We start from the raw sequence: 21469 nt of genomic DNA, 5'->3' as shown, positions 1-21469 counted from the left end.
ATAGTGCATGCACTATATAGGGAGTAGGCTGCGATTTGGGATGCACTCTGAATCAATGCCATAGAGAGGCTATTCTCCTCTCTCAGGTCAATTAGTTAGTAATGACAGCTGGAGCAAAAGGGAGAGGAGAGATTTAATCTGGTTTCCTTTGGAGCTTCTTCAGGTTCTTCAGGTGTTTTAATAGTTGTTGTGGGTACGAAATCGCCGATGCACTTTCTAATGAACTCGCTCACCGAATCAGCGTATTCGTCAATGTTGTTGTTGGACGCAATGCGGAACATATCCCAATCCACGTGATCGAAGCAGTCTTGAAGCGTGGAATCAGATTGGTCGGACCAACGTTGAACAGACCTGAGCGCGGGAGCTTCTTGTTTTAGTTCCTGTCTGTAGGCTGGAAGCAACAAAATGGAGTCGTGGTCAGCTTTTCCGAAAGGAGGGCGGGAGAGGGCCTTATATGCGTCGAGGAAGTTAGAATAACAATGATCCAGGGTTTTACCAGCCCTGGTTGCGCAGTCGATATGCTGATAGAATTTAGGGAGTCTTGTTTTCAGATTAGCTTTGTTAAAATCCCCAGCTACAATGAACGCAGCCTCAGGATATGTGGTTTCCAGTTTACATAGAGTCAAATAAAGTTCGTTCAGGGCCATCTATGTGTCCGCTTGGGGGGGAATATATACGGCTGTGATTATAATCGAAGAGAATTCCCTTGGTAGATAATGCGGTCAACATTTGATGTGAGGAATTCTAAGTCAGGTGAGCAGAAGGACTTGAGTTTCTGTATGTTGTTATGATCACACCACGTCTCGTTAATCATAAGGCACACCCCCACCCTTCTTCTTACCTGAGAGATGCTTGTTTCTGTCGGCGCGATGCGTGAAGAAACCAGCTGGCTGCACCGACTCCGATAGCGTCTCTCGAGTGAGCCATGTTTCCGTGAAGCAAAGAACGTTACAGTCTCTGATGTCTCTCTGGAAGGCAACCCTTGCTCGGATTTCATCAACCTTGTTGTCAAGAGACTGGACATTTGGCGAGTAGTATGTTAGGAAGTGGTGCGCAACGTGCCCGTCTCCGGAGCCTGACCAGAAGACCGCTGCGTTTGCCCATTTTACGGCTGGGATCAGCTCCATTGTTCTGGGTGGAAGGCAAAACACAGGATCCGCTTCGGGAAAGTCATATTCCTGGAGTTGACGTTGCTCTTATATTCAGTAGTTCCTCCCGACTGTATGTAATAAAACCTAAGATTACCTGGGGTACCAATGTAAGAAATAACACATAAAAAAAAAAAATACTGCATAGTTTCCTAGGAATGCAAAGCGAGACGGCCATCTCTGTCGGCGCCGACAGAGTCATAAAGGGAGTCATAAAGGGAGCTCATCACATTAGTATAATTTATTACTGTAGTTATTAGAGGGATGGAACAGAGAACAGCTACTAAACTGTTACAGACCTATATCCATCCTGGCCTGCCTATCTAAAGTCTTCGAAAGCCAAGTTAATAAACAGACCTTCTCCGCTGTGCAATCCGGCTTCCGAGCCGGTCACGGGTGCACCTCAGCCACGCTCAAGGTACTAAACGATGTCATAGCCGCCATCGATAAAAGACAGTACTGTGCAGCCGTCTTCATCGACCTGGCCAAGGCTTTCGACTCTGTCAATCACCGTATTCTTACCGGCACACTCAATAGCCTTGGCTTTTCCAATGACTGCCTCGCCTGGTTCACCAACTACTTTGCAGACAGAGTTCAGTGTGTCAAATCGGAGGGCATGTTGTCCGGACCTCTGGCAGTCTCTATGGGGGTACCACAGAGTTAAATTCTCGGGCCAACTCTTTTCTGTGACTGGAAAAATCGCTGAAGTTGGAGACTTTTATTTCCCTCACCAACTCTAAACATCAACTATCTGAGCAGCTAACCGATCGCTGCAGCTGTACATAGTCCATCTGTAAATAGCCCACCCAATCTACCTACCTCACCCCCATACTGTTTTTATTTTATTTACTTTTCTGCTCTTTTGCACACCAGTATCTCTACTTGCACATCATCATCTGCTCATTTATCACTCCAGTGTTAATCTGCTAAATTGTAATTATTTGCTCCTATGGCCTATTTATTGCCTACCTCCTCATGCCTTTTGCACACATTGTATATAGACTTTCTTTTTTCTACTGTGTCATTGACTTGTTTATTATGTTATGTTATTGTCTTGTTTTTTGTTTACTCCATGTGTAACTCTGTGTTGTTGTCTGTGTCACATTGCTTTGCTTTATCTTGGACAGGTCGTAGTTGCAAATGAGAACTTGTTCTCAACTAGCCTACCTGGTTAAATAAAGGTGAAATAAAAAAATACATTTAAAAAAGCCCTGGGTGGAAAGAAATAGAACCCAAAAATGTTACCCTATTGCCTATATATTGCACTACTTTTGACCAGAGACGATTTAGAAAATAGGGTGCCATTTGGAACGCAGCCAAAAAAAGACAACGATGGAAAAATAATTTCACCTTGAAACAGAATCTGACTCGATGATCTCACTGCACTTTGTTTATTGCTTGACAGAATACACCACAACGATCACTTATCCAATCAGTTACAGTATGTACTGACAGGTAGAATTGAGTGGCCACAACTACTAGACACTTTGGCTGGTGAGCATAGATGTGTGTCAGCTGCAGAGTCTGTCTCTGACCTCTGACGGAATAAAGGGCCAGATCATGCATCTCCAGCGGAAATGTCAATCATTTACAGAGCTTAGCTTCATTACTGAGTTACTCACACACCCTCCCAAATACTGATGGCCTTGTCTTCTGAGGCAGTCCAGAGGAAGTCCAGAGGAAGTCCAGAGGAAGGCGAAAGACGTGCCACGTCTAATGCTAACAGAATGTTGCCAGATATTTCAGTTGCAAAATATCACTCACTTTATTTAACTCATCCAATGCTGGTACAGCGCTGGTTAATAGACATGCTGGTATGTACGGAGTAGTCTAAAAGATCTTACCCCAGGCCAGGACTCACTTGGATTGAGTTTACACATGGAGCCCAAATCCTAGACACACATCAGATTTTTTGGTCAAAAGACCAATTACTGAAAAAAATATCAGAATTGGGCTGATTGTGTAAAAGCAGCCTTAGTGTCTACCCCAGAAGAAGGAAATGAGGCATTCAGATACCTGCAATGACCTGAGGATTATTAAGAACAGACAAACAGACTTACATTGTGGTGTGTTAGACGCCTTCCCCTGGGCCTTTAGTAGTCTAATCTTCTTTCATCAATCAATCAACCAATCATCCAGTCAATCAATCAACCACTCAATCAATTAAGCAATCCATTACTCTAACCCCATCTCTCTGTTGCCACCTGTAGGTTTCGGGATGTCCACTCCAGTGACGGTAACAGGGAAGGTGTTCCTGATCTTCTACGGTCTCCTCGGCTGCGCCGCCACCATCTTGTTCTTTAACCTCTTCCTGGAACGCATTATCACCCTCCTGGCCGTGGTCATGAAGGCCGTGAGGGAACGGCGCATTCGGAACTCTGGCCTCCTCCCGCCGGGTATTCGCCATGACTTCTCAGCGTGTTCTTTCCCGGGGTGGAAGCCGTCGGTCTACCACGTCATGTTGATCCTGGGGCTATCCGCCATCATCATCTCCTGCTGCGCCTCGGCCATGTACACCCCCGTGGAGGGATGGGCCTACCTGGACTCACTCTACTTCTGCTTCGTCACATTCAGGTAAGGTCGGATCTCGGAGAGGTGGGCCAGACAGTAACTGGCTGGAGGGTTCTCTTTAGGAATCTTGAGTCTGACTGAAGGGGAAATCTAATGGGTAGAGTAAATATCCTGCTGTTTTGCCCTTGATCAAGGCACTGCACTGTGGCTGGGCCTGTTCTTCAACCTCTTCTTTGGTGTGTGTGTGTATATGTATGTCTCTTTCCTAAACTGATCTGGTTTTCCAGAAATCCCAGTTGGAAGATTACTGGGTAGAACTTTATAATAACTCCACACTCCACAAGGATTTAAAATGGATTAGTAAATTGTTATTAATCATTACTTTCACATTTGTAAGTGTTAGTAACCTAGTTATTCACACATGTATAAACCACTTTTAAAGTATTTAATAATGATTTATAAGATCATTTATAAGATACTTAATATAGGTCCTTATAAACCATTTCCTAATCATTATTCAAGTATTTTTGCGTAGCCTCATCTAAAGTGTGGGCTCTTTATACTTTATAAATATAAATGTTTTGAGTGAACAGTGTAATTTCTCACCAAAAGATGGACATTCCAACAGTGCCTGATGCTCCTTCAAATGCGCCTCCCTATTTAGCTAGCTTGCTGTTGTTAGCTAATTTGTCCTGGGATATAAACATTGAGTGGTTATTTTACCTGAAATGCACAAGCTCTTCTACTCCGACAATTAATCCACACATAAAACGGCCAACCGAATCGTTTCTAGTCATCTCTCCTCCTTCCAGGATTTTTCATATTTGAACTTATATGGTGATTGGCATCTACACTTTTACCACGACAACCGGCAAAACAGTTCCTCTTTCAATCACCCACATGGGTATAACCAATGAGGAGATGGCACGTGGGTACCTGCTTCTATAAACCAATGAGGAGATGGGAGAGGCAGGACTTGCAGTGCGATCTGCGTCAGAAATAGGAATTACTTATATTTTAGCCCTTGGCATCGCAGACGCTCGTTGGCGCGTGCGAGCAGTGTGGGTGCAATAATTGAATAACATCGATTTCTAAATGTATTTTGCGACGCACGCGACGTGTCCGGTCTGGTCAGCATGTAAGGCACTGCATCGCAGTGCTAACTGTGCCACTAGAGATTCTGGGTTCGAGTCCAGGCTCTGTCGTAGCCGGGCCCGACCGGGAGACCCATGGGGCGGTGCACAATTGGCCCAGCGTCATCCGGGTGTAGGGGAAGGTTAGGCCGGCAGGGATGTCCTTGTCCCATTACGCTCTAGATCTCAAAATGTCCCCTAGAACATATCAATAGTTAAACTATGAGAACACAACAGAGTTAAGAAAAGATATAGAAAATGTGTGTTTATTGGAAGTGAGTTTTCTACCAAAACTAAAGTGAATGTAGACAGTGACACTTTTTTACTAGTACCTTCAGACACTCTAGACTGAGTAGTTCTTAGTCTGAAAATGCTAACAGAAGTGTTTCTTGGCAGTGGCTTTTCTACCAAAACCAGTGTGTGGATTGCAGTCTCCTTAGAGATGTGTTTTTTCTATAATATATTTTTTCGTCATGTCACACCCCAGGAAGGGGATCCTAATAAAAATCATAAAAAATCTGTATAATCTCGGTAAACCCAGAACTGTTAGAAATTGGGAGTTCCGGTTTGCGAAGTCTCCAAATTTGATCACCCAACTCTCAGCCAATGAACACACTACAAGCAGGAAATTTCCTGCAACATTGATGATTAAATTTAGATCCTACACCTGTAACATTTTTACCTGCAAATCCTACATTTCTACCTCAATGACATATCAGTAGTACTGAAGGAATAAAAACCCACCAGCAAAAAACTGTCGGTCCGGCCAGCTGTTGTGTGTAGGTTACATCTCCCTGTTTTAGGATTAGTTTGCATTTGCGAGGTTGACAACATTAGCAAAACATTCACATTATAACTCTTCCTCAAGTCTTTACAAAAGTTGTTTCACATGTAAATACAGTGGCTTGTGAAAGTATTCACCCCCTTGGCATTTTTCCTATTTAGTTGCCTTACAACCTGGAATTCAAATGGAAATTTGGGGGGTTTGTATCATTTGATTTACACAACATGCCTACCACTTTGAAGATTGTGAAACAAACAAGTAATAAGACAAGCAAAAAAAACTTGAGCGTGCATAACTATTCACCCCCCCAAAGTCAATGCTTTGTAGAGCCACCTTTTGCAGCAATTACAGCTGCAAGTCTCTTGGGGTATATCTTTATAAGCTTGGCACATTTAGCCACTGGGATTTTTGCCCATTCTTCAAGGCAAAACTGCTCCAGCTCCTTCAAGTTGGATAGGTTCTGCTGCAGCAATTCTTAGAGCCAGGGTCTATTTTCCTGAATTTCCGCCTGACTAACATACCCAAAGTAAACTGCCTGTTACTCAGACCCAGAAGCCAGGATATGCATATAATGGTAGCATTGCATAGGAAACACTTTGAAGTTTCTAAAAAATGTAAAATAATGTCTGAGACTATAACAGAATTGATTTGGCAGGTGAAAATCCGAAGGAAAAACCTGTTTTTGTGCTAAAGTCCCAGGCTCTTATAATGGAAAGCTATGAGTCCTATGTAATTCTGGCTTCCAGATTGCAATTCCTATGGCTTCCACTAGATGTCAACAGTCTTTATTCAAGGTTTCAGGCTTGTTTCTTCAAAAACAAGTAAGAATTTGATGTTTTTGGGAAGAGACCACCGGAAACAATATCAGTCTTTCGGCGTGCGAGGAAGAGGGCGTGAGCTTACTAATTTTACTTTCCTATTGAACATACTACTTTCCGTATTAAATATTATAGTTTATTTACATTTAGGGTACCTAAGGATTAAATAGAAGCGTTTGACTTCTTTGGACGAAGTTTAGCGGTAGCTTTTTGGATTCCTTTGTCTGCATGTTGAACAAGTGGATTACTGAAATCGATGGCGCCAACTAAACAGGCTTTTTGGGATATAAAGAAGGATTTTATCTAACAAAACGACCATTCATGTTGTAGCTGGGACCCTTGGGATTGCAAACAGAGGAAGATTTTCAATAGTAAGTGATTTATTTAATCGCTATTTGTGATTTTGTGAAGCCTGTGCTGGTTGAAAAATATGTTGATGTGGGGCGCCGTCCTCAGACAATTGCATGGTATGCTTTCGCTGTAAAGCCTATTGTAAATCGGACAATGCAGTTATATTAACAAGAATTTAAGCTTTTAAATGATACAAGATACTTGTATGATAATGAATGTTTAATATTACGATTATTTATTTGAATTGCGCGCCCTCCAATTTCACTGGATGTTGTCGACAGGTATTCCGCTAAGTCATACCACAGATTCTCAATTGGATTGAGGTCTGGGCTTTGACTAGGCCATTCCAAGACATTCCAAGACGTGTCACCTTAATAAACCACTCAAGTGTTGCTTTAGCAGTATGCTTAGGGTCATTGTCCTGCTGGAAGGTGAACCTCCGTCCCAGTGTCAAATCTCTGGAAGACTGAAACAGGTTTCCCTCAAGAATTTCTCTGTATTTAGCGCCATCCATCATTCCTTCAATTCTGACCAGTCTCCCAGTCCCTGCCGATGAAAAACATCCCCACAGCATGATGCTGCCACCACCATGCTTCACCGTGGGGATGGTATTCTCTGGGTGATGAGATGTGTTGGGTTTGCGCCAGACATAGCGTTTTCCTTGATGGCCAAAAACTACATTTCTGTCAGATCTGAGTACCTTCTTCCATATGTTTGGGGAGTATCCCACATGCCTTTTGGCAAACACCAAACGTGTTTGCTTATTTTTTTTTAAGCAATGGCTTTTTTTCTGGCCACTCTTCCGTAAAGCCCTGTTCTGTGGAGTGTACGGCTTAAAATGGTCCTATGGACAGATACTCCAAACTCAGCTGTGGAGCTTTGCAGCTTCTTCAGGGTATCTTTGGTGTCTTTGTTGCCTCTCTGATTAATGCCCTCCTTGCCTGGTCTGTGAGTTTTGGTGGGCGGCCCTCTCTTGGCAGGTTTGTTGTGGTGCCATATTCTTTCAATTTTTTATTAATGGATTTAATGGTGCTCTGTGGGATGTTCAAATTTTCTGATAGTTTTTTATAACCCAACCCTGATCTGTACTTCTCCACAACTTTGTCCCTGACCTGTTTGGAGAGCTCCTTGGTCTTTATGGTGCCGCTTGCTTGGTAGTGCCCCTTGCTTAGTGGTGTTGCAGACTCTGGGGCCTTTCAGAACAGGTGTATGAATACTTTGATCATGTCACAGATCATGTGACACTTAGATTGCAAACAGGTGGACTTTATTTAACTAATAATGTGACTTCTGAAGGTAATTGGTTGCACCAGATCTTATTTAGGGGCTTCATAGCAAAGAGGGTGAATACATATGCACACACCACTTTTGCGGTTTTTATTTTTAATAATTTTTTGAAACAAGTATTTCTTTTTTATTTCACTTCACCAATTTGGACTATTCTGTGCATATCCATTACATGACATCCAAATAAAATTCCATTAAAATTACAGCTTGTAATGCAACAAAATAGGAAAAATGCCAAGGGAAATTAATATTTTTGCAAGGCACTTTATGTTGTCTAATAAAAAGCAGGAGCTGGTGCACACTCCATATGTATAACCTCCCAGTAATTTTTGGGGTAAAAAAAACTTTAGTCAGCACCTCTAAATTCAAATAATTTTCTCTGGGTGTGCACCAGCTCATGCTTTTATTAGACAATATTTTTAGTTTAACATCCTGTGCATTGTGATTATTCTTTAACCATTGATATGTTCTCGGGTCTATTTTGAAACCTTAAGGAGCATGTACATCTTTTAGTGAAAAATTACATTGGTCACACAAAACATTTATAAAGTATTTATAAAGTATAAAGAGCCCACACTTTAGATGAGGCCATGCAAAAATACTTAACTAATGATTAGGAAATGGTTTAATAAAGACATATATTAAACATCTTATGAATGGTGTAATGATTCATCAATTAATAATAAACTCTTTAATAATCCATTATCGATGCTTTATTAATTGGAGTTGTCATAAAGTACCTACCGATTCCTGGAATTGGGAGGTAATAAGTAAGATATCCTCCAACCGGATTTCTGGAAAACTGGGGAATTTGGGGAAAGTTACTGGGATTCTGAACCCTAGTCTCGAGGGGGATAAATACAGGCAATAAAGTCATACTCTTCTTCTTTTTCTTCCTCCTCCTCCTCCTCCAGTACCATCGGCTTTGGGGACCTGGTGTCGAGCCAGAGAGCGGACTATGAGTACCAGCCGCTGTACCGTCTGGCCAACTGCCTGTTCATCCTCATGGGCGTGTGCTGCATCTACTCTCTGTTCAATGTCATCTCCATCGTCATCAAACAGGTAGATGTTGAACAATGGAAATGAGTCTGTCGACAATATTGTATTTTTAATCCTCCATCATTTTGTATGTATGCATTGTTGTACTCAAATGGCTGAGGCAACTCTATCTGTATTTTAAATGTCTAATCAAATTCCCTTAATACTTCCTTCATTCAGGTGCTCAACTGGATGCTTCAGAACCTATGCTGCCAGCGGTGTAAAATCAAGTCCAACTCTTTCCCATTGGGTCGCCGCAACGCCATCCGGCCTGGTTCGAGAATCCGTAAAGGTCGCTTCCGAATCAAACGCACGCTGGACTCGGGGGATTCGGGACCCTACGAAAGAGACATGGAGGGAGGAGGACGCAGACTCTCGGGAGAGATGATATCAATGAAGGACCTGACGGCCTCGAATAAGGTCTCACTGGCACTCATGCAGAAGCAGTTATCAGAGTCCGCTAATGGTTATCCAAGAACAGTGTGTGGTGGCTCGAGACATAACGGATTCTCTGGAGGAGTGGGCGCTCTGGGGATCATGAACAACAGGCTGGCAGAGACCAGCAACTCCAGGTAGAACTGAGCAGTGTTTCTCGACTTCTAGTCCGTGGACAGGCACTGGTCTGTGGGATGGGACGTTCAGTCCGAGAGATGAGTAGCTGACTTAATTTAAGAGCTCCCTCAAGGAGTAAAGACCATAGACTGCTTGTCTTAATGAAAAGGTTGAGACACTGGAAGAACCCTGCAGGAGAATATGCTTAAGAAGACATACTGATGGAGAGAAACAGAGGCGCTTTAAGATTCTGCAAGGTTTCATGTGATGAACTGTACTTGCTATCACTCTTGTCATGCTTGATTATGTCTGGTCCTTCGTTGGAAGAGCATGATGATATGCATGACATTTTTGGGGATGGAATCAACATCCTGCGATGATGATGATGATGATGATGATGATGATGATGATGATGATGATGATGATGATGATGATGATGATGATGATGATGATGATGATGATGATGTACAGTTGTAATGATACTGTGGGAAGGAAAGTAACCTTCTTGTAAATGAACTTTGGAAGGTCAAAACACTTGAGAATGCCATGAGGCTATAACCTTACATTTTGCTCTCTGACTCAAAGCAACCGGAGAACATTTTCACTGATATAGCAGTGGTATTCTTCAGAATAATTAGTTAGCCATAGCTGAGTAGATCTCTGAGGCTGTATGTATCATGCGTCTTAGATAAGATACAGAGAGAGATAGATCCTAGATCAGCACTCCTACTCTGAGACTTGATACATTTTGACTTCTACAGTGTACTGTACTGGAAGAGGCAACTCTGTGTGATCATTATTAGGCTACATCATTATCGCTTCTGGTCTTTTTCAATAAGTATGGCATTTATAAGTAGATTTGAATGTAAAGGTTGAGTTCGTACTGTAGCTGTCATTTCTGTATGGTATAACTATGCATTCCATGTCTCATGGTGAAGAACAATAGGAACTCATCTACATATCAGATACACTTACAGACTTGCCCTGAAGTATGGAAGCTGAACCATAGAGAGAATAACCTTACAGACCTGTCCTAAGTATGGAAGCTGAACCGTAGAGAGAATAACCTTACAGACCTGTCCTGAAGTATGGAAGCTGAACCATAGAGAGAATAACCTTACAGACCTGTCCTGAAGTATGGAAGCTGAACCATAGAGAGAATAACCTTACAGACCTGTCCTGAAGTATGGAAGCTGAACCATAGAGAGAATAACCTTACAGACCTGTCCTGAAGTATGGAAGCTGAACCGTAGAGAGAATAACCTTACAGACCTGTCCTGAAGTATGGAAGCTGAACCATAGGGAGAATAACCTTACAGACCTGTCCTGAAGTATGGAAGCTGAACCATAGAGAGAATAACCTTACAGACCTGTCCTGAAGTATGGAAGCTGAACCATAGAGAGAATAACCTTACAGACCTGTCCTGAAGTATGGAAGCTGAACCATAGAGAGAATAACCTTACAGACCTGTCCTAAGTATGGAAGCTGAACCATAGAGAGAATAACCTTACAGACCTGTCCTGAAGTATGGAAGCTGAACCGTAGAGAGAATAACCGTAGGGATGGCAAACCTAGTCTCAACTATATGAATGGAATTACTTGAATGGAGAGTCAAGCCATTCAGGTCAATGTTCTGTGATGGGTGGGCCGGTGACCATATTGATTGTACCCATGCGAGGAAGTACAAGCAAGAAATCATTATATTTCTATGGTCTCAAGCAATCATCTTGATACTAGTCTAATCTTAAACTCAGGTGACTGATTCTGTTGGGGAAGAGGAGACAGGTTCTGCACGCCCCTAATCGCCCCTCAACCCTTCCCTCTGGCCCTAGCGCTTTGATGTTTAACAATCTGTAAGGTAGAAGCAATATGGTGGAAGCTCCAACACTTCACTGCTGATACCTATCCAAACCCTTCAGATCTGCCAATTTAGGGCCAAGGGGAAGGGTAAAACAAATCAATCAGACTGGCTGGTGTTTTCGTATGGGGTTCATGCTACTGCTGTACTGTGATGTAGCCTACAGACCAGCTCTGTTATGTCAGTCAGTTCAGTGAGCTCCTAGTAAGATATTCCGCAACTGAGCCTGAGTGCAGGTCTTCAAACAGTAATTTCCTTTTCTCAAGATGGAAGTGTGTAGCGAGGGGAGGTAGGGAGCTCAGATCATGTTTCAGGTCAAAGAGTATTCTACTTACTTTATGGATGTCTGCAGGCTAGAACTCCTCTCCTCCTCTCCTCCTCCTGTTCCCCTCTCTCCCTCTCCTTCTTCTTCTCCTCTTCTCCACTTCTCCTGTTCCCCTCTTCTTCTCTTCCCCTCTCCTTCTCCTTCTCCTCTCCTCCTCTCCTCCTCCTGTTCCCCTCTCCCCCTCTCCTTCTCCTCCCCTTTCCCCCTCTTCTCCTGTTCCCCTCTTCTTCTCTTCCCCTCTCCTTCTTCTTCTCCTCTTCTCCACTTCTCCTGTTCCGCTCTTCTTCTCTTCCCCTCTCCTTCTCCTTCTCCTCTCCTCCTCCTGTTCCCCTCTCCCCCTCTCCTTCTCATCCCCTTCCCTCCTCTTCTCCTGTTCCCCTCTTCTTCTCTTCCCCTCTCCTTCTTCTCCTCTTCTCCACTTCTCCTGTTCCCCTCTTCTTCTCTTCCCCTCCCCTTCTTCTTCTCCTCTTCTCCACTTCTCCTGTTCCCCTCTTCTTCTCTTCCCCTCTCCTTCTCCTTCTCCTCTTATCCACTTCTCCTGTTCTCCTCCCCTTCTCCCCCTCCTGTTCCCCTCTTCTCCTCTCCTTCTCTTCCCCTCTTCTCTTCTCCTCCTCCCCTCCTGTTCCCCTCTTATCCTTCTCTCCTCCTCCTCCTCCTCTTCTACCCTCCTCTTCTCCTATTCCCCTCTTCCCTTCTCCTTCTCTTCCCCTCTTCCCCCCTTCTCTTCTACTCCTCTTCTCCTCCTCTTCTCCTGTCCCCCTCTTCTCCTGTTCTCCTCCCCTTCTCCCCTCCTCTTCTGCTGTTCCCCTCTTCTCCTCTCCTTCTCTTCCCCTCTTCTCCCCTTCTCTTCTACTCCTCTTCTCCTCCTCTTCTCCTGTCCCCCTCTTCTCCTGTTCTTATCCCCTTCTCCCCTTCTCCCCTCCTCTTCTCCTGTTCCCCTCTTCTCCTCTCCTTCTCTTCCCCTCTTCTCTTCTCCTCATCCCCCCATCTTCTCCTGTTCCCCTCTTATCATCCTCTCCTCCTCCTCCTCCTCCTCCTCCTCCTCGTCTCCCCTTCTCTTCTCCTCCCTCTCCTGTCCCCCTCTTCTCCTCTTCCTCCTCCTCTCCTCCTCCTCCCCCTCTCCTCCTCCTCTTCTCCCCTCCTCTTCTCCTCCTCTCCTCTTGCCTGTAAGAAAGAGAAAAAAGACAGGAAAAAGAACAAAGGCTAAAAGTGTGCAACCTGATAATTACAGTGAACATTAAATAAGATGTATTTCTGTAAAAGGACTAAGGAAGAAGAGACTCATAGCCAGAGCAAGGTGTAGCTACTCTTTGTGTTCATTCCAAATGACACCTTATTTCCTATATAGTGCAATACTTTTGACTAGGCCCCATAGAGTGCACTACATTGGGAATAGGGTTCCATTTGGGACACAGATGGTCTTTGTTCTGAAGACAAGGAGCACTCTGATCCATTATAGAGAAAAGATAGACATAGTCAACAGGTCAAACCTCCCAGATGTCATTATAAAACCCTGTATCTTTCAGGCGAATGGTCTCAAAGACAGCTTTTACTTACTATAAGTGCACTGTTTGGGCAGAGAAGGTCATAGGAAGTACGCACTATGAGGAACAGAAAGGAAAATGGAACACTGCTGTTTGGATATAATGGGAGAGAGAGAGAGAAAGAGAGAGAAACACCCTCCCAGATACACAGAATAGCCAAGAGCTTAACTCAGTCTGCCATCCGTCGTTAGCATCTCTCTCTCTAGTCCACCAATGCCTACTACTGCTAGAGGCTCTGCCATCTCTGCATTCAGCTCAGTCACACACACCCTCTCCGACCATCCTGCTAGGTTTGTCTTTCTTATCAGTCAGCCAGCACACTGTGCAGATTTTTATTTTTTATTTTATTTCACCTTTATTTAACCAGGTAGGCTAGTTGAGAACAAGTTCTCATTTACAACTGCGACCTGGCCAAGATAAAGCATAGCAGTGTGAACAGACAACAACACAGAGTTACACATGGAGTAAACAATAAACAAGTCAATAACATGGTAGAAAAAAAGAGAATCTATATACAATGTGTGCAAAAGGCATGAGGAGGTAGGCAATAAATCGAATAATTACAATTTAGCAGATTAACACTGGAATGATAAATCATCAGATGATCATGTGCAAGTAGAGATACTGGTGTGCAAAAGAGAAGAAAAGTAAATAAATAAAAGCAGTATGGGGGTGAGGTAGGTAAATTGGGTGGGCTATATACATATACATATATAACACCATGACTGGAAGTATAGCAAATCAAAGTTTTTGGTTGCGTACACAGTTCATCAGATGTTGTAGCAGGTGCAGTGAAATGCTTATGTTACTAGCTCCTAACAGTGCAGCAAAAATGTCAAACAAGTACACAAATAATAATAAAACAAGAAATGAGGAATGTCAGAACGAGTCCAGTTAACAACCCAAACATCACTGTTATCAGTAATCCAAATGCAATCTCCTTATATACTCCAACAAGATATACTTAGAATGATATGTACAGCAGTAGATATATTACAGGGAGCGATGTTGAGAATTCAGCGTATAAATTAACTGTGGAACTAAATGCAATGTAGTGGTAGATATATTAGAATGAGCCATGTGGAGCATCCAGTTCATGAATACACAGTTAGAAAACATTAAGAAACTATCCCGTGTTTAATGTCTCTACAGTGTATACATGGGACAGTGGAGTTGTGTTTGTGTGTGCGTGAGTATTGGAGTATGCGTGTGTATGAGGTGTGTGAGTGAGTCTTTGTCTCTTATTACAGAAGATGGTGCGATGACTGTTTAACAGTCTGATGGTCTGGAGATAGAAGCTGTTTAACAGTCTGATGGTCTGGTAATAGAAGCTGTTCAACAGTCTGATGGTAATAGAAGCTGTTTAACAGTCTGATGGTCTGGAGATAGAAGCTGTTCAACAGTCTGATGGTCTGGTAATAGAAGCTGTTCAACAGTCTGATGGTCTGGTAATAGAAGCTGTTCAACAGTCTGATGGTCTGGTAATAGAAGCTGTTCAACAGTCTGATGGTCTAATAATTTAAGCTGTTCAACAGTCTAATGGTCTGGAGATAGAAGCTGTTCAACAGTCTGATGGTCTGGAGATAGAAGCTGTTCAACAGTCTGATGGTCTGGTAATAGAAGCTGTCCAACAGTCGGATGGTAATAGAAGCTGTTCAACAGTCTGATGGTCTGGTAATAGAAGCTGTTCAACAGTCTGATGGTCTGGTAATAGAAGCTGTTCAACAGTCTGATGGTCTGGTAATAGAAGCTGTCCAACAGTCTGATGGTCTGGTAATAGAAGCTGTCCAACAGTCTGATGGTCTGGTAATAGAAGCTGTTCAACAGTCTGATGGTCTGGTAATAGAAGCTGTTCAACAGTCTGATGGTCTGGTAATAGAAGCTGTTCAACAGTCTGATGGTCTGGTAATAGAAGCTGTTCAACAGTCTGATGGTCTGGTAATAGAAGCTGTTCAACAGTCTGATGGTCTGGTAATAGAAGCTGTCCAACAGTCGGATGGTAATAGAAGCTGTTCAACAGTCTGATGGTCTGGTAATAGAAGCTGTCCAACAGTCTGATGGTAATAGAAGCTGTTCAACAGTCTGATGGTCTGGTGATAGAAGCTGTTCAACAGTCTGATGGTAATAGAAGCTGTTCAACAGTCTGATGGTCTGGTAATAGAAGCTGATCAACAGTCTGATGGTCTGGTAATAGAAGCTGATCAACAGTCTGATGGTCTGGTAATAGAAGCTGTTCAACAGTCTGATGGTAATAGAAGCTGTTCAACAGTCTGATGGTCTGGTAATAGAAGCTGTTCAACAGTCTGATGGTCTGGTAATAGAAGCTGTTCAACAGTCTGATGGTAATAGAAGCTGTCCAACAGTCTGATGGTCTGGTAATAGAAGCTGATCAACAGTCTGATGGTCTGGTAATAGAAGCTGTTCAACAGTCTGATGGTAATAGAAGCTGTTCAACAGTCTGATGGTAATAGAAGCTGTTCAACAGTCTGATGGTCTGGAGATAGAAGCTGTTCAACAGTCTGATGGTCTGGAGATAGAAGTTGTTCAACAGTCTGATGGTCTGGTAATAGAAGCTGTTCAACAGTCGGATGGTCTGGAGATAGAAGCTGTTCAACAGTCTGATGGTCTGGAGATAGAAGTTGTTCAACAGTCTGATGGTCTGGTAATAGAAGCTGTTCAACAGTCTGATGGTCTGGTGATAGAAGCTGTTCAACAGTCTGATGGTCTGGTAATAGAAGCTGTTCAACAGTCTGATGGTAATAGAAGCTGTTCAACAGTCTGATGGTAATAGAAGCTGTTCAACAGTCTGATGGTCTGGAGATAGAAGTTGTTCAACAGTCTGATGGTCTGGTAATAGAAGCTGTTCAACAGTCTGATGGTAATGGTAATAGAAGCTGTTCAACAGTCTGATGGTCTGGAGATAGAAGCTGTTCAATAGTCTGATGGTCTGGTAATAGAAGCTGTTCAACAGTCTGATGGTCTGGTAATAGAAGCTGTTCAACAGTCTGATGGTCTGGTGATAGAAGCTGTTCAACAGTCTGATGGTCTGGTAATAGAAGCTGTTCAACAGTCTGATGGTAATGGTAATAGAAGCTGTCCAACAGTCTGATGGTCTGGTAATAGAAGCTGTCCAACAGTCGGATGGTCTGGTAATAGAAGCTGTTCAACAGTCTGATGGTAATAGAAGCTGTTCAACAGTCTGATGGTCTGGAGATAGAAGCTGTTCAACAGTCTGATGGTCTGGTAATAGAAGCTGTCCAACAGTCTGATGGTCTGGTAATAGAAGCTGTTCAACAGTCTGATGGTAATGGTAATAGAAGCTGTTCAACAGTCTGATGGTCTGGTAATAGAAGCTGTTCAACAGTCTGATGGTAATGGTAATAGAAGCTGTCCAACAGTCTGATGGTCTGGTAATAGAAGCTGTTCAATAGTCTGATGGTCTGGTGATAGAAGCTGTTCAACAGTCTGATGGTAATGGTAATAGAAGCTGTCCAACAGTCTGATGGTCTGGTAATAGAAGCTGTTCAACAGTCTGATGGTAATGGTAATAGAAGCTGTCCAACAGTCTGATGGTCTGGTAATAGAAGCTGTTCAACAGTCTGATGGTAATGGTAATAGAAGCTGTCCAACAGTCTGATGGTCTGGTAATAGAAGCTGTCCAACAGTCTGATGGTCTGGTAATAGAAGCTGTTCAATAGTCTGATGGTCTGGTAATAGAAGCTGTTCAACAGTCTGATGGTCTGGAAATAGAAGCTGTTCAACAGTCTGATGTTCTGGAGGTAGAAGCTGTTTAACAGTCTGATGGTCTGGTAATAGAAGCTGTTCAACAGTCTGATGGTCTGGTAATAGAAGCTGTTCAACAGTCTGAAGGTCTGGAAATAGAAGCTGTTCAACAGGCTGATGGTCTGGAGATAGAAGCTGTTCAACAGTCTGATGGTCTGGTAATAGAAGCTGTTCAACAGTCTGATGGTCTGGTAATAGAAGCTGTTCAACAGTCTGAAGGTCTGGAAATAGAAGCTGTTCAACAGGCTGATGGTCTGGAGATAGAAGCTGTTCAACAGTCTGATGGTCTGGCGATAGACGCTGTTCAACAGTCTGATGGTCTGGAGATAGAAGCTGTTTAATAGTCTGATGGCCTGGAGATAGATGCTGTTTTTCACTCTATTGGTCCCAGCTTTGATGCACCTGTACTGTATCCTCCTTCTAGATGGTAGCGGTGTGAACAGGCCATGACTTGGGTGGCTGAGTTGCTGTTCCAGGGGGTGATGCAAACCTCCCTGACCAAGGCCCTCTCCCCCGATTGCTCAGTTTGGCCGGGCGGCCAGCTCTAGGAAGAACCTTGGTGGTTCCAAACTTCTTCCATTTAAGAATGATGAAGGCCACTGTGTTCTTGGGGACCTTCAATGCTGGTACCCTTCCCCAGATCTCCGCCTCGGCACAATCCTGTCAAAATGTTGAGTCTCATAGCAAAGGGTCTGAATACTTATGTAAATAAGGTATTCCATATACAGTACCAGTCAAAAGTTTGGACACACCTACTCATTCAAGGGTTTTTCTTTATTTTTGCTAGTTTCTACATTGTAGAATAATAGTGAAGACATCAAAATCATAAAATAACACATTTGGAAACATGTAGTAACCAAAAAAGTGTAAAACTCAAAATAGTAGCCACCCTTTGCATTGATGGCAGCTTTACACAATCTTGGCATTCTCTCAACCAGCTTCACCTGGAATGCTTTTCCAACGGTCTTGAAGGATTTCCCCCATATGCTGTGCACTTGTTGGCCTCTTTTCCTTCACTCTGGGGTCCAACTCATCCCAAATCATCTCAACTGGGTTGAGTTTGGGTGATTGTAGAGGCCAGGTCATCTGACACAGCACTCCATCACTCTCCTTCTTGGTGAAATAGCCCTTACACAGCCTGGAGGTGTGTTGGGTCATTGTCCTGTTGAAAAACAAATGATAGTCTCACTAAGTGCAAACCAGATGGGATGGTGTATCGATGCTGAATGCTGTGGTAGCCATGCTGGTTAAGTGTTCCTTGAATTCTAAATAAATCACTGACAATTTCACCAGAAAAGGACCCCACACCATCACACCTCCTCCTCCATGCTTCACGGTGGAAAACAAACAGGCGGAAATCATCCCCTTACCTACTCTGCGTCTCACAAAGGCACGGCGGTTGGAACCAAAAATTGCATGTTTGGATTCATCAGACCTAAGGTCAGATTTCCACCTGTCTAATGTCCATTGCTCGTGTTTCTTGGCACAAGCAAGTCTCTTCTTATTATTGGTGTCCTTTAGTAGTGGGTTCTTTGGAGCAATTCGACCATGAAGGCCTGATTTATGCAGTCTCCTCTGAGCCGTTGATTTTGAGATGTGTCTGTTACTTGAACTCTGTGAAGCATTTATTTGGGCTGCAATTTCTGAGGCTGGTAACTCTAATGAACGTATCCTCTGCAGCAGAGGTAACTCTGGGTCATCCTTTCTTGTGGCGATCCTTATGAGAGCCAGTTTCATCGTGAAGCTACATAGTTTTTGCAACTGCACTTGAAGAAACTTTCAAAGTTCTTGAAATTTTCTGGATTGACTGATTTAACTTAAATGTCTTAACTTAAAGTAATGATGGACTGTCGTTTCTCTTTGCTTATTTTAGCCGTTCTTGCCATAATATGGACTTGGTCTTTTACTAAATAGGGCTATCTTCTGTATACCACCACGACCTTGTCACAACACAACTGATTGGCTCAAACGTATTTAGAAGGAAAGAAATCCCACAAATTAATTGAAATGCATTCCAGGTGACTACATCATGAAGCTGGTTGAGAGAATGCCAAGCGTGTGCAAAGCTATCATAAAGGCAAAGGGTGGCTACTTTGAAAAATCTAAAATCTAAAATATATTTTGATTTGCTTAAAAAGAATGTGGGTTACTACATGATTCCATGTGTTTTATTTCATAGTTTTGATGTCTTCACTCTTATTCTACAATGTAGAATCCCTAATCCCTAGATGCACAACTTTGAACCCAGGCTCATAGAGCTCTGGTCCTAAGTAGTGCACTATATAGGGAATAAATATACTTTTTACAGATAGATACAGTATCTATAAGTTGGAATGTTTCCATTGCTCTGTCCTCGGGTTAAAAAAGAACTAGACAAAATGACTCAGGTAGTTGAGACTTCAGGCTTGTTGTAGTTAACTGTAGTTAACCATTATGGTGAAGCCATATGAGATCGTTGTATATAAAACATAGATTACTCTTTGAAATATATTTTTCTATAGCTGTAACATAACAGATAAAATAGAAGACGAATGGTTGTATCCAGGACCATCTCTTTCCTGAGCTGCTTTATAATGACACAATTGACACTGAATGGAAAATGTAGTGAGCACAAGCAGCTGCTACAATACACTATATTTCCATGACAAAGAAAGTGCTCAGGGTTGGATATTCATTTGTGGCCGGCCATAATGGATTGGTAAAAATTAGAAGTTTGGACTATGGAGTGTAGCATTTCAATAGCACATGATTCTATTACCCAACAGAACACAGAGCAAATTAAACAGCTAGATTGTAATGTCTCAGCTAATAGGAATAGCAACTCATTGTAGCAATGTGAAGGTGTGTAGTGTGTCTCCCCGAGCCATTTAAAACAGTGTTCAAAACAACAGATTCCACCAGAGGGGGACACTATGTACAGGACATTCTAGAAACTTATGACATACATTCTAGAAGTGAATTATATACATTCAAGAATTCCTTTGATGCAGTCTCTCCTACTGTATAATATCAATCTGTCCTGGTCCCTCTGGAAGATGAGGGGTGTAGCCTGGGTACAGAACTGCTGGAGACATCGCACTTACTGACTGACTGCTTCCCCTTCGGGACATAGGGGCTAGGGGAGAAGGACATTAAAGGAACACTCTTTACCTCTCCAGGAGCAGGAAACCTGTATGTGTGTGTATTTGTGTTTGCGTGTGAGCGTTTGTGTGTGTGTTTGCATTTGCATGCCCTCATGTGCGTGCATGCACCTGTATGTGTTTAGAGAGAGATGTATTGCGAGTCTTTAAATGAATTACATCTGCTAGTATTGATCCTGCAGATGCCTCTAGATTAGAATTAGATCAAACATCCAATAATAACATGTATTTTACACGAGGCTGAGTGATGATGCATCAAGCTTTTACAACATTAGAGATATAAATAATATATGAATAAATATATTTAGAGTAAGGTACAACATTAGAGACATAAATAAATATTATATTTAGAGTAAGGTTTGCTCACTTACAAATGTATGCATGAATTCAACTGCCTTACCTTTGTCCTTGCATATTAAAACATTACATCTCCCAATGTATGTACAGCTTCTATATTATACAACACAATCCTTTTGCATTTTGCAAAATGAAACTCTATTGATGTCATTGGATCGCACTCAGTATCTTCTGAGAGGAGACGGGAGACACGAGACAGGAGGTCTGTCTAGGGAAATGTAGGATGCATCCCAAATGGCACCCTATTGGTTACTTATTGCACTACCTTTGACCAGTGCCCATAAGGCCAAAGTAGTGCACTCTATAGGGAATAGGGTGCCATTAGGGACACACATATATTGCTTGTCAACAGCATCATCAATGCTTACTGAAAGGTGACATATCTATTAGTTTTATATCAGTACTTTAAAGGAAGTGATTTATTCTCATGTGATCATCTGTTCCACAATATAAAAACCAAACCAGTCTGAGATATTTATTAAAGTTGTCAAAGAAATGATTACTAATGTAGCCACATTCTTAAAGATGACACTGTTTGTACATACTGTTCTATGGATCAGTGTAATGTAATATGACTGGGATGACCATAACAAAACGCAGTGGTGGATCAGTGTAATGTAATATGACTGGGATGACCATAACAAAACACAGTGGTGGATCAGTGTAATGTAATATGACTGGGATGACCATAACAAAACACAGTGGTGGATCAGTGTAATGTAATATGACTGGGATGACCATAACAAAACACAGTGGTGGATCAGTGTAATGTAATATGACTGGGATGACCATAACAAAACACAGTGGTGGATCAGTGTAATGTAATATGACTGGGATGA

The 21469-nt window shown here is 42.5% G+C and overlaps 1 protein-coding gene across 1 annotated transcript in view; it reads left to right on the top strand.

Moving 5' to 3' along the window:
* Nucleotides 1-20709, top strand: part of LOC129862929 (potassium channel subfamily K member 12-like) — a 74214-nt gene extending 53505 nt beyond the window's left edge. Inside the window, exons 2-4 of the mRNA XM_055935035.1 lie at nt 3359-3722; nt 8947-9094; nt 9251-20709. Of these exons, the coding sequence (XP_055791010.1) occupies nt 3359-3722; nt 8947-9094; nt 9251-9646 (908 nt within the window). The 3' untranslated portion in view covers nt 9647-20709. The remainder of the gene's footprint in view (nt 1-3358; nt 3723-8946; nt 9095-9250) is intronic.
* The last annotated feature ends 760 nt before the right edge of the window (nt 20710-21469 follow it).

This window comes from Salvelinus fontinalis, chromosome 1 (genome assembly GCF_029448725.1).
Source record: "Salvelinus fontinalis isolate EN_2023a chromosome 1, ASM2944872v1, whole genome shotgun sequence".
In the NCBI taxonomy this organism is placed as follows: domain Eukaryota; kingdom Metazoa; phylum Chordata; class Actinopteri; order Salmoniformes; family Salmonidae; genus Salvelinus; species Salvelinus fontinalis.
Note: the sequence above shows the minus strand (reverse complement) of the source record. Positions and strands in the feature narration are given on the sequence as shown.